The following is a 14,247-nucleotide window of genomic DNA, read 5'->3' as shown; positions in this document are numbered from 1 at the left end:
GATCTTCCACCCTTAACTAACCTCTACATGGTGGAAAGATTCAGGGCTTGGTGAGAGGTTCTTTTCTTTGTTGATACTTTCTTCCTGGATGGGCTTATCTAGTTTCATGGCCTTAAGTTCTGTCTATATGCTAGTCATTCCCAGGTTTATATTTCCAGCTCTGAAGTTTACCCTGAATTTTGTTCTCTTCTGTGCATCCTCTTTAAAATCTCTGCTTGGATGTCTCAGGCATCTCATGCTTTACAAATTCAAAATGGAGCTTTTCGTTTCCACTCTCTTGGTCTGTTTCTCCCCAAATCTTTCTCATCTCAGTAAACAGCACCACCATCTCAGTTACTTAAAAAAGAAACTTGAGGGGCACCTGGGTGGCTCAGTTGTTAAGCGTCTGCCTTCGGCTCAGGTCATGATCCCAGGGTCCTGGGATCGAGCCCCGCATTGGGCTCCCTGCTCAGCGGGAAGCCTGGTTCTCCCTCTCCCACTCCCCCTGCTTGTGATCCCTCTCTCGCTGTATCTGTCGCTGTCAAATGAATAAATAAAACCTTAAAAAAAAAATTATAAAAAAAAAAGAAGAAACTTGAGAGCCATGCTTAATTCCTTCCTTTTCCTTATTGCTGCATTTAGTTCCTCACTAAACCTGGTTGGTTCTGTGTCTCAAACAGAGGTCAGGAAACTTTTTCTGTAAAGGGTCAGTTGGTACATATTCCATCTTTGTGGGTCATATGGTTTCTGTTGCAACTATTAATTCTGCCACTGTATCACGAAAGTAGCTACAGATGATCTGCTGGTGATGGTTGCCTTTAGATTTGGCCTGAGGCTGGCTGCACTTGGCTTGTGGGCCATAGTTTGCTGACCTCTAGCCTGAAATATCTCAAATCTATCCAGTGAACTCACAATTTGGGAGGTTTGCTACTTTGAACAATGTGTTTCTGAAGCATTGATGTTCCAGGAGGAAGAGCCCTTTGAGAGCACCAGTGAGGAAGAGTCTGGTACTGAAGACCATCAGAATCTAAATTCTGTTGTTGATGTTGAGGACCTCGGCAAAATTATGAATTATGTGAAGAAAGAAAAGGTACTGTAACTGGGAAGGAGTGGACTTGGATCCTGCAGTTAGCTAACATCTCTTGCATTCTGTATTGGTGTGTGGTCCACCTGAGCTCATTAGGCAGTCTTATTTCTTTGCCTCCGTCTTGAGAGTGTTACATTTCTTTGCCATTTTTTAACAATTTGTTAAAAATTTTAGTTTAAATTCTTTTAACTTAGAGAGAGAGTGCGAGCAGGGGAGGGGGGAGAGGATGGGCAGAGAGAGAGAGGATCTCAAGCAGGCTCCACACCCAGGGCAGAGCCTGACGCAGGGCTGGATCTCAGGACCCTGAGATCATGACCTGAGCCTAAATCAAGAGTTGGATGCTTAACTAGCTGCTGCCCCACTTCTTTGCCATTTTTACATGAGCTTCGATAGGATATGATAGGCAGATTTTAGGGCAGGAACTGAGGAAAGGGTAGATGGTTAGAGGGGCTTCATTCAGTATTGTGGCTGAAGAGATGGGATGAAGAGACTGAGTGTGTTGAGATTCCAAGTGGAACTCTCTTAAAGTTGCTTCCTGTCATATAGACTGAGTGGTGTTGGGCTTAGGGACAGCTCCTTGGTTTGTAGGTGCTGAGATCAGCATAGGAGGCTCTAGGAATCTAGGAGATGTTAGTTTGGGTTGTCATTGTCACTGCAAGATGGATGTGAGAATGTATAGTGCGGTAGGATTTTACACAGATTCCAGTGATCTGAAATTAAAATAGTCTAATATACACAATAGCATAAAAGTATATAGACTCAATTTATGTATGAGTTTTGGGAAATGAGAATATCCTACTAAAAATGTACCAAGTGCGTAAGTTTTAGAAACAAAAGAAGTAGAACTATGGAAAAATCCAAGAAAATCAATGATAAAATTAACACAAACTCAAATGAAAGAAATCAGTAAGATAGCAGGATATAGTAATATATTTCCAAACAATAACCAGTTAGAGGCCATAGTGGAAGAGAAGACCCCCCTCTACAGCAGCTATATAAAAAATAAATAAGTATGTAGAAATAAATTTAAAAAGAAATATCCTGAAATCTCTGTGATGAAAACTGAAAACATTCCTGAAAGATCTAAAAATGTCTTGAACAGACATACCTCTTGTTTTTAGATACGGTGACTCAGTGTTCTAAAGATGCCGATTCTCTTTAATACATAAATTTGATAAAATCCCATTAAAAGTTTCAATAACTTTTTTTTTTTTTCCTGGAGCCACACTCATTGATTCATATGGAAAAATAAACATGTGAGAATGGTTAGGAAAGCCTTGATACAGTAATAAGAAAGACTAGTCCTACTAGATATTAAAACTTACTATAAGGCATCTGTAATTAAAAGTGTTTTGGCTCCTTGGGCGCCTGGGTGGCTCAGTTGGTTAAGCGACTGCCTTCGGCTCAGGTCATGATCCCAGAGTCCTGGGATCGAGTCCCGCATCGGGCTCCCGGCTCAGCGGGGAGCCTGCTTCTCCCTCTGACCCTATCCCCTCTCATGCTGTTTCTCTCTCTCTCTCTCTCAAATAAATAAATAAAAATAAAAAATCTTAGAAAAAAAAAAAAAAGTGTTTTGGCTCCTTTTGAGACAGATCGATGCAACAGAATAAAATTTCAGGAATAGACCCCAAAACATATGGGAATTTTGTATATAATAAATGTGGTATCTCTTTTCCCTGGGGGGGAAAATATACTTTTAAGATAGGTGATGTTGGCAACTAGATAGCTACCTGTGAAAATTTAAAATTGGTTTTGCCTCTTACATATGTCAGAATAAACTCCACTGGGTCAGAGATCTCAATGTTGAAAAAAATTTATAAATAACAGAGTTAGATGCATTATTTTATATCTTGGAGAAAGATGTTCTGTATGATTCAAAATCTAGAAGCAGTAAAAGATTGAATTTACCAATGGTTTTTAAAAAAGATTTGCGTGGTTATAAGCATATCAAAAGACAAATGATAAAGAAGGGAAAATATTTGCCCCTTATATATTAAAGAAGGAGTTAATTTTTCTACTCTACAAATTGCTCTTATAAGTTGAAAGAAAAAAGACCTAAGACCTAATGGAAAAAATTGTCCAAAACACCTAAATAGGCAAGTCTCTAAAAAAACTCTACAAATAGACTTTAAGCATATGAAAAAATGCTCAAATTTACTCGTAATGAAGGACATGCACATTAAAACTACACTGACATTTCTCACCTACCAAAATAGCAAAAGTTCAAAAACTGGACAGCATGCATAGCTGGTGAGGCTCCGGGAAAACAGGTACTCACACCTTGCTGATGGGAGTCCAGAATGGTGTAACCCGTGTGGAGGGGCGTTTGGCAGTCTACCAAATTCTCATGCATTTACCCATGATCCAGCAGGCCCAGTTGTGTGAATTTGCCTTGAAGGTACATCTTTACAAATACAAAACAGCAAACACACAAGGTTATGCTAAAAGCATATGTAGCAAACAACTGCCAGATATTGGTTGAAAAAAGCATGATATATCCACACTATATAGATATTGCTGTGCAGCTGTGAAAAATAATAAGGTACACGTGTGGGGGTGCTTGGGTGGCTCAGTCGATTAAGCATCTGATTCTTGATCTCAGCTCAGGTCTTGATCTCGGTTGTAAGTTTGAACCCTGCCTTGGGCTCCGTACTGGGCATGGAGCCTACTTAAAAAAAAAAAAAAAAAGGTGGATCCATGTGTGTTAATGTGATTTTCATGTGGTGTTGGATTTCATTTGGGAGTTGACCTGAACATAAGATTTTTTTAAAAGAAGTGTTTATTGTCATGGCACATTTGCAAATTTATAATTTGAGTGTGTATGTGTGTATAAATAGTATTTTGTAGCTGTGTTTACAGAAAGAACCTTTCATGTTCTTTTTTTTTTTTTTAAGATTTATTTATTTATTTGAGAGAGAGAGAGCATGAGCAGGAGGGGCAGAGGGAGGGGGGAGAGAATCTCAAGTAGACTCTGCTGGGTGTGGAGCCTGACATGGGGCTGACACGGGGTTCGCTTGATTTCATGATGGTGGGATCACGACCTAGGCCGAAACCAAGAGTTGGATGCTTAACCGACCATGCCACCCAGGTGCCCCAGAACCTTTCATGTTCTGACGCCAGCTAACACCCAGTTCAGTTCAAATGACCTGCTGTTCAGTTCAGTTCCGATGCTACCTGGAGTTAGCCTCAGACTCTGCACGTTTAGGTCGTAGTCTTGCACAAGACTGCCTCCACTTCAGATGGCAGCTCTAAGTTGGGGGCCACCTGCACTTCTGAGCAACTGGTTATAAATTTGGGGGTCTCATGATCCCCTCTGTTTTGATAACTTGCTAGAATGACCCAGAACTCACTGAAAGCACTCTACTCACAGTGACAGTTTTAAAGGATACAAATTAGAAACAACCAGTGGAAAAGACACATAGGGCAAGGTCTGAGAGCAGAGGGGTGGGGAGGAGACTCAAGAGTTTCTGTAAATCCAGGCTCATCATCCCCTCCCACCACACCGACTGTTCACTAACGAGGAAGCTGTATTGAGCTTGAACATCCAGAACTTCTATTGGGATTTCATTGCATAGGAATGGCTGATTAGATCATTGGCCATGTGACTGAACTCATTCTCCAGCTGACCTCCCTCCCTGTTTCTTTCCCTGGAGATCCAGCTGGCCCAAAGTTGCATTGAATGGTTGGTCTTTCTGATGACCAGCCCCCATCCTGAAGCTATTTAGGGGCCCCACCTGAGTCACCTCATTTGCATAACAATGACCCTTCTGGCACTTAGAAAATGCCAAGGTTTTTTGAAGCTCCCTGCCAGGAACTGGGGACAAAGAACAGATGTATGCTTTGTGATGCCACAGGCCTAGAAACAAAGGTAGTGAGCACTCAGATCTTGTTTTGTAAATATCATTCTTAAAGGAACCAGGGCTTCTTAGAGAAATGACTGCTTCCAGGGTTGAGGAAGGGAGAGTAACAGATGGGCCTGGGACATCTTGTTGGGCAAGTAGATGCTCAGTGACTGATGGAGATATGTCAAAAGGACCTAGGAACCAGCTTGAAGAATTTCCCACAGGCCAAATTTGGGACAATTTGAGCATGAAAAATGAACATAATAATTATATAATGAACGTAATGGATTCTGTTATATCAAATTAAAAAAAAAAATCAATCCTTGTGCTACTCAACAAAGAGGAGGCACAAGAGAAAGTCTTTATAGAAGGTTTTCCGATAATAAATATAGAAGGCATGATCGAATTAGAAAATCACTTTTTTTCAATCCCCAGTGTAATAATTGATTTAAGCAAGGATTGGGTGAAATGCCTTTGGGGAACACATAGTCACATAGTCTCAAAATATCATCCCAGAAACTAACCCACGTAGATGTGCCAAAAATAAATAAATCAGTGGGGGGAAAATACCCTTTTAGATGTTTTGCTATTTACAATATCATCTGGGATGATATTTTGAGCTGAATTCAGCTTCATCATATGTATTAAAACGGCCTTGTGTCCCTCCTGATATGATGGGTATAGTAAGATGTATACAACATCATCTATATAGTTCTGTGTCAAAAATGTTTAGCCTGAATCTAATCATGGGGAAACAATCAGACAAATCCAGAATGTGGGACAGTCTTGGAGACAACTGGCTAGACTCTAAAAAAAGTCAATGTCTGGGGGGTGCCTCCGTGGCTCAGTTGGTTAAGCGACTGCCTTCGGCTCAGGTCATGATCCTGGAGTCCCTGGATTGAGTCCCGCATCAGGCTCCCTGCTCGGCAGGGAGTCTGCTTCTCCCTCTGACCCTCCCCCCTCTCATATGCTCTCTCTCTCTCATTCTCTCTCTCTCAAATAAATAAAAATCTTAAAAAAAAAAAAAAATAAAAAGAGTCAACGTCTGGGGCAGCCGGCTGGCTCAGTTTGTAGAGCATGCGACTCTTGAAGCCCCATGTTGGGTGTGGAGCCTACTTAAAATTAAAACAAAAAAAAAATTAATGGAAATAAATAAATGTATATTTTAAGAGATTTTATTTATTTATTTGACAGAAGGAGAACAAGCAGGGGGAGTGGCAGAGGGAGAGGGAGAAGCAGGCTCCCTGCTGAGCAGGGAGCCTGACGCAGGGCTTGATCCCAGGACCCTGAGATCATGACCTGAGCCGAAGGCAGGTGCTTAACAGACTGAGCCACCCAGGTGCCCCCAAAAATAAATAAAAAGAGTCAGCATCATAAACAATAACAAGACATGGAGGGGGACAGTTCTAAGGTTTAAAAAGACTAATGAAACATAATCAAATGCATTGTATAATTTTTGATCTTGAAGAGAAAAGGCCGTTGTCTGGACACTTGAGGGTATTTGAAATGGATTTTTTAGTAGATAATATTGGATCTTCGTTAATTTCCTTTGTTATAATAATGGTATTGTAGTTCTACAGTTCTGTCTTGCCTTTTTAGGAGATGCATTCTGCAGTTTAAGGGTGAAGTGTCACTGTGTCTACCACATGCAAGTGGTTCCTTCTACACACACACACGTGTATTTTATAGGTGTGTGTGTGTGGGTGTGCGTGCGTACACGGATTGATAGATAGGTAATAATCAAGCAAAAGTGGTGCATCTAGGTAGAGAGACTGTGAGTCTTCATTGTACCTTTCAGCTTTTCTGAGGATTTGAAATAGAAAATATGGGAGGAACTGCTTTCTCCCCATGCTCCCAAAACAAAACAAGAAAAACCTAGTATCGACTGAATTATAAACTATTTATGATATTGCCATATGAGAATATCTCCCATTTTCTGATAGGACCAGTTTTGAATTATATAAGGTCTTAAGAGCTTATTTCATCCATAGAACATGAGGAGGGTGGTTTTATGATTTTATGCAGGGTGGTCCCATACTATAACAAATGGTAATTGAAGGAAACAAATTTAACGTTTAATTTTGCCTAAACTTTTTTCACTACAAATTAACTTTCCTATAATAATATATTTAGGAAATAGAGAAAGGGCAAAAATCTACCAATAATTCTGTCTCCCCAGAAAAATCATTAGTCTTTGGAATGTTTATTTTAATTTTCTTTCATATGCACCTAAATCTCTATTATAAAAAAAATTTTTTTTAAAGATTTGAGCTCGAGTGGGGGAGGGTCAGAGTGAGAGGGAGAAGCAGACACCCCACTGAGCAGGGAGACTCAATCCCAGGACCCTGGGATCATGACCTGAGCTGAAGGTAGACACTTAACTGACTGAGCCACCCAGGCGCCCCTAAAAAATCTTTATCATATTCTCAGGTAGTCTTTGCAACCTCATTTAAAAGCCTTACAGAAACGGGTGCCTGGGTGGCTCAGGAGGTTAAGTATCTGCCTCTTGATTTTGGCTTAGGTCATGATCTCAGGGTTGTGAGATTGAGCCTCGAGCCCAGCGTGGAGCCTGCTTAAGATTTTATCTCTCCCTCTCCCCTCTCTTCTCTCCCTCTCTTAAGAAAAAAAAAAAAACGACTTATAGAAAAGTCTTTTTTTTTTTCTCCCAGAAAAGTCTTTTAAAAGTATAAACTGGTATAGCTTAACTTTTGGGAAGTTATCATAAAGGCTGCCCTATTTTTTTTTTTTTTTAAATTTTATTTATTTATTTGACAGAGAGAGACACAGCGAGAGAGGGAACACAAGCAGGGGGAGTGGGAGGGGGAGAAGCAGGCTTCCCGCTGAGCAGGGAGCCCGATGCGGGGCTCGATCCCAGGACCCTGGGATCATGACCTGAGCCGAAGGCAGACGCTTAACGACTGAGCCACCCAGGCGCCCCAAGGCTGCCCTATTTTGAGTTTTACTGTCCCTTTCAGCTGCACAGAAGGGGAGAACTGGCAGACTCCATGACTTTTCTGGTCATTTTTGGTTACAGGCACTTTAAGACACAAAGTCCTAATTTGGTGGTAGAATGCCCAATCCTATGTGATAAGTACTAAGTCATACTAAAGAAACTCAGTCAGAGTTTCTAATTTAATTCAAAGGTGAAATTCCTCCCCTCTTGTCTACTTTCTGGTCTGTTTGCCAGCTGCTGTTTTGGATCTGCTTAGGGCCTGGGGAATGGATGGAGAGGCAGGAGAGAGAGACGTAGAAAGTTCTTACGTGGCGCTGGCAGAACATGCCTCGGTGCTCTCTCCCCTCGTTGGGTTTAAAGTGGACTCTTCTTCCAGGCAGCCCTGTCATTGCTTCTTTGGAGACATTGTCCATGGCGTCTCCTGACCTGGTTCCTTGCACTGACCGGGTGTACTCTGATGGTGGCTTACTCCTTCCTCTGAGCCCTGTGGCTCTGCCTTCGTCTCTTTGAGTTCTGCCATCTGTTCTCTCTAGTTCCCAGTTGGTCTGCATCTAAGACCTCCCCCCACCTGCACCCCTCTCCGCTCCCACGGGAACACTCCTGAGTTCTTTATTCTGGGAGGACAGGCTGATTCCTACCCAGCGGCAGTGCTCGCTTGCTGAGACTAGTCAGTCCTTTGGTGTCTGGATTTCCTGGGCAGGAGTCCTGCACTGATGAGTGATGCCTTCTGAGTGCAGGGGATACACAGCAGCTTCTTTGAGGGGCCCCGTTGGAGCCTCTCTCCTGGGACTGGAGGTGAGAGGTAGGCACCCACCCCCCAGCCTCTCTCCATTTGAGGCAGGGGGGTGGATCTCAAAATATCTTACCAACATTCTCCAAAGAAGTTTTCAAAAATCCTCTGTCCTTACCTCCATGTGCTCTACCCTTTCACATCCTTGATGTGAGGGAGGCATTTAAAAAAAAAATTTTTTTTTTTTTTTTTAAGATTTTATTTATTTATTTGACAGAGAGAGACAGTGAGAGAGGGAACACAAGCAGGGGGAGTGGGAGAGGGAGAAGCAGGCTTCCCGCTGAGCAGGAAGCCCTGATGTGGGGCTCGATCCCAGGATCCTGGGATCATGACCTGAGCCGAAGGCAGACACCCAACGACTGAGCCACCCAGGCGCCCCTAAAAAATTTTTTTTTAATTTAAATTCTGTTTAGTTAACATATAGTGTATTATTAGTTTCAGGGGTAGAACTTAGTGATTATCAGTCACATATAACACCCAGTGCTCGTTACATCAAGTGCCCATCACCCAGTTACTCCATCCAAAGTTGGCTGGTTCTCAGATAGTCCCTTTGAAAATATGTAACTTGGTCTGCCCCTCCCTCTGGAGTTGCATTTAATACCCTGTTTACATGTGTTTAAAAAATCCAAAGAATACGGCTCCCTGTCCCTATTCTTCCTAAATCTCCTTTTCATAGGAAGCCACAGTTTACAGTTGGGCAATATTCTTCCAAGTGTTTTACTGCCTTTACAAACACACCTGCATTTTGGTCTGACTTTGTGTCTCTGGCTACACAGATGGGATCTTTTTGTACTCCCAGGTCCACAGACTGTTTTTCTTTCTCTAACATGACAGCTTTCCAGTGCTGTCAGAGAGCTCTCCCCACTTCATTTTAATGTTTGTGTAGTGGTCTGGGACTGTGTCCCATAATGTAGTTGGCTCCTGTTGATTAACGTTTAGGTGTTTGAATACTCTTGCTCTTATATTTTTTGCAGCTGGTATAAATTTATCTCAAGAATAAGTTCATAAAATTGAAATTTCTGGATCAAAGGGGATTTTGTAGTTTTGATAGATATTTCCAAATTGCCCTATAAAAAATTGAAGTCATTTTTATTTATTATAGGAGAGAGATGAGATTTCTCTATATCTTTGCCAACGCTCTGGTGTTATCAGTCTCTTAAGTCTTGCCAGCCTGACAGGTGAAAAATAATCTGATTTTAATTTGTATTTCTTTCATTTTGAGTCAGATTGAACATGTTTTCTTTTCCTGTGAACCATCTCTTTCTGTCCACCTGGTATTAGATAAACTACAAGGTCTGAGGGCATAGTCCCCATGACTACTTTCGATTCTGACACCAATTGCAAGTTTTGGGGGAGGGGGCTCCTGAAAACCACCCTCATGTTTGATAATTTGCTGGAAAGACTCACAGAACTTCCTGAAAGCTGTTATCCTCATGGTTGTGGTTTGTTGCTGGGAAGGGGTGCAGAAAATTGGCCAAAGGAAGAGACGCGTAGAACAGAGTCTAGGAGGCATTCATTCATTCTCCTCAGGATGTGTTGCCCTCTCAGCATTGATATGTGCTGGTAAACGTGGGTATTGCCAACCCGGGAGGCTTCTCTGAGCTTCATTGTCCAGTTTATATTGGGGCTTCAATATGTAGCCATGACTGATGGACTGCCCATGTGATTGAACTCTGTCTCCTGCACCCCACCCCTTCCAGTCTAGTGCGGCCTGAGGGGCCCACCATGAATAACAGACACTGCTTTCACTCAAGAAATTCCAAGAGTTTAGACGTTACTTTCCAGGAACTGGGGGCAAAGGCCAGACTTCCCTTCAGGCAAGGCCAAATTTTTTACTACATGCTGTCCTGTATTCATTTTTATATTGGGTCATTTGGCTTCTTTTGTAAAGCTCATAACCAAAAAAATTCTTGGTTGAGTGTAGAACTCTAAGCTATAATATTTAAAATTATTTTCTCGATTTAAAATTGCTGTCCATCTTTCCTGTTGTTGCAGCATTTTTGTTACTTATTTTTAAATACGTGCATGTGTTGCGGTTGTTTCTGTCATTTTTAGTAGCTTTGTATTTCAGAAGCCCTGGCAGAGGAGCTGTTAAGAATGACAAGTGTGTGGAATGTGGGTTCAGGGTTTGGCCCAGCCAGTGTGTAACTCAGTGATCTGAGGGCACAGTTTAACCCTCCCCAGCCTTAATCCCCTTGTCTGAGGAGCAGGGGCCGCGCCCTCTGCCTTCCTCACAGGTGTGAGTCAGATGAGAACACATACCTGACGATGCCTCATAATCTCAACCTGACACATGTCAAAATGGGAAGTAAGTTTGCTCAGACATTTTAAACTTTATACATTTTCCTACAGCTGGCCGGCCGGTCTGTTTCAGGTTTTCTGCTGTTATAATTAGCACTGGTCTGAGACCTTTTTTACTTTAAAGAATGTATTAATATTATCTTAGGTTATATTTTCCCCACATTGGTACACTGGGTCGAAGCAAATGTATAATTTTATGACTCTTAATGAAGAATCTGAGTAATTTTTCAGTGGCGAAACTGGCTTAAAACAGGATAGATTTCAGTGCACGGGTAGATACCTGATTTAGATAGATTTCTGGATTTTTCCATAAGGTTACGAGGAGATATTTAAACTTTATTTGTAGTGAGTGAAGAGTTTGGAATAATTTTTTCTCCAGCTTTATTGAGGTATGATTGATAAATAAAAATTGTATATGTTTACGTTGTACACTGATTTTTTTTTTAAGGTATGTTATGTGATGATATGTATACATTGTGAAATGATGATCACAGTCAAGTTAACAAATCCATCACCTCACATAGTTACCTCGTGTGTGTGTGTGTGTGTGTGTGTGTGTGTATGTATTGAGAACACTTAAGATCTAATTTCAGCAAATTCCAAGTGTATGGTTGGAATAATTTGTGGGTTCGTTTTTTCTTTGCGTTTCATCTTCTGTCCATTAGAGGGCACCGGAGAGAACAAACGAAAATTTTGGACAGCTCTGTAAATTATTTTTTGAAATGATTTTGGATTTTACGAACTTTAAGCAGTTGATTTATGATATTTTAGATTTCTCATGAGAAGTTTCTTATGAAATCATTAGATTTGGGGCAAAAATAAATATTTTTCCAATTCAGTATGACATGAAAATAAGCCACCAGTTTTTTTTCTTTATTTTAGCTTATGGCACTGTTTCCACGTATGTCTTGTATTTTCACTTTATATTGGACGTAACATACTAAACTCAGCGATGGATGGTACTACTGCCTGGCTTTTCTTTTTCGTGTATTTTTTTTTGCATTTTCTTTGGCGTCCGTTCGTACATACTCCCGAAGTACTAGTTCTGCCTGATTCTTGTCAGGCGCTGCACTAAGTTGCGTGAGTTGTTACAGCAGAGGAGGCGCTAGTACTTGAGAGTGTTGGGCCAGAGTACTCCTGTCGTATGACCTCCTTTTGAGTAATGCTCCCCGATTTTCATGGAGTCATACTGTCTCAGTCTGTGCGTCTGTTGGCAAGTTGTTTTATCTCTGTCCTTTTGTTTTGTCATCTCTAAAGTGAGAGATAATAAAAACTGCTTATAAAGTTGTTGTGAAGATGAAGTTCATTCACGTACGCACATTATTTTGTTGCCTGCCATGTAGTGTGTACTTGGTAACTATGAACTATTATCGTATAAGAAGATGTCTTCAAACAGGATGAGTTTGGTCCGACTGGTATACCACCATGGTGTTCTGTCTCCCTTCTTCTGTAGCAAGATCCAAGATAGTAATTCTAGGGCTGAAGAGAATTCGAACAGGAGAGCCAACACGTGAAATGTTGGAAGGTTAAGAAGACAGATGCAGAAGCAGAGGGGTGGCGTGTCCGGGAACATGGCATGTTTGGGGAACTCTTAAACAGTTTGGTATGTCTGGAGTTTCAAGTGGGGGTGGGGAGGTGTGGAGTGAAGTAGAGAAGGAAGGCAGGGGCAAGATACTGGAGGCCTTTTCATTCTCTGTCATGGGGGTGTGACCTTTAACCTACAGGCATTGGGAAGCAATGTGATTTGATCGAATAGGACGGATGGGTTAGGGGTGTGGGGAAAGAGGGTAATTCCAGTACAGATACCGGATATTAGGAGAAACAAAGTACACATTGGATTATCTCATTCAGTCCTCACATTGACCCTGATATCCATACTATTATTGTCTCCGTTTTACCATTTTACAGGGTAGGAAGCAGGTTTAGAGAAGTAAAGCAATTTGTCCAAAGTCAGATGTCTGGCAGGCTGGTAGGTGGTGGGGTCAAGCCTAGACTCATCTCTTTGTTTCACCCTCCAGGGGAGAAATGGTTTTTAGAAGAGAATCTGAAGAGTTTGGGTAGGCCACAAGGAGTCAGCTGGAGCCTGACAGTTCTTAGGTTGTTTATTTTTTGTTTTTCTCATGGTTGTGATTTATAAATGTAGAGCAGAATGTTCCTTTTTTTTTTTTCTGCAGTAAATAAATGTTGTTAAATACTCCCCACAGCATGTTCCAGTTTAGCAGACAGTGATATCAGTATCATTAGTTTTGGAAATAAATGGTGAATGCTTGGTAATTACTCACCAGAGAAGCATTTCAGTTTACGAAGGGATCTCAGTGTGTCCAGTTCTGATTATAAAGTTGCATAGTACTGCAGTGGAATAACATGAAGCTGTTCTTTCATTATTATTTTTAAGGCTTTAGGTATTTAATTCACCCAGAAACAGGTGACACATCCCTTCAACCCCAAGACACTGCCTTTAAACCAGCCTGTCTTACCCCTGGCCTGTGTAGCCAGGAGCGCTATTACAGTGAGTTCTGGAATTCTTTTTTTTTTTTTTTTAAAGATTTTATTTATTTTGTCAGGGAGAGAAAGATAGCACAAGCAGGGGGAGCAGCAGAGGGAGAGGGAGAAGCAAGCTCCCTGCTGAGCAAGGAGCCGGATGCAGGACTCAATCTCAGACCCTGGGATCATGCCCAGAGCCGAAGGCAGGCGCTTAATCGACTGAGCCACCCAAGCGTCCCTGGAATTATTTTCTTAAGTCAGGTTATCCAAAATAGAATCACTGGGTCAGAGGAAAACCATTTGACACATCTGGTCAAAGTGCTTTTCAGAAAGTCCAGAAAGCATCCTTAAAACCTAGTGAACAGAAAAACTCTGAGTCCCATTGAAACCTTGTCATTTAAAAACGGAGCTGTGACAAGTGGTATATAGGTGGGTTCCTTTCTTAGAGAAATAGGAGCCTGCAGAAAGGGGGTTAAATTACAGCAGAAGGAGATTTAGTTTCAGTACCTGAAGGAGAGTTTTTAATATTGAAAGTTGCCAGATGTAGAATCAGTTACCGAGAGAAGTGAAATCTGCTTTTCTAGAGCTAGGAATAGCTGTCTGGAAGTTTTGAGGCATTTATTCATTCGGCCAAGCATTTACTGAATGCCCACCATGTGCCAGCAAGGCTCTGGGCTTAGGCGAGCAAGGTATAGAAAAATAACCTCTCTAGAGAACCTGGCGACTGTTTTCTGCATGACTTGATAAGGAAGGGAACCACTGGGTGATAAACTAAGGATCAACAAAATAAACAGATTTAAACAATCAGAAG

The 14,247-nt window shown here is 41.5% G+C and overlaps 1 protein-coding gene across 3 annotated transcripts in view; it reads left to right on the top strand.

Moving 5' to 3' along the window:
- The window catches only part of LOC118520033 (S-adenosyl-L-methionine-dependent tRNA 4-demethylwyosine synthase TYW1), a 200,405-nt gene that overhangs the window by 15,821 nt on the left and 170,337 nt on the right, over positions 1-14,247 (top strand). For all 3 annotated transcript variants that reach the window (XM_078074515.1, XM_078074516.1, XM_078074514.1), the window contains exon 7: positions 947-1,069. In XM_078074515.1, the coding sequence (XP_077930641.1) occupies positions 947-1,069 (123 nt within the window). The remainder of the gene's footprint in view (positions 1-946; positions 1,070-14,247) is intronic.

This window comes from Halichoerus grypus, chromosome 6, assembly GCF_964656455.1.
Source record: "Halichoerus grypus chromosome 6, mHalGry1.hap1.1, whole genome shotgun sequence".
Taxonomy (NCBI): domain Eukaryota; kingdom Metazoa; phylum Chordata; class Mammalia; order Carnivora; family Phocidae; genus Halichoerus; species Halichoerus grypus.
The sequence above is the reverse complement of the archived record's forward strand: the minus strand, read 5'-3'. Positions and strand labels throughout refer to the sequence as shown.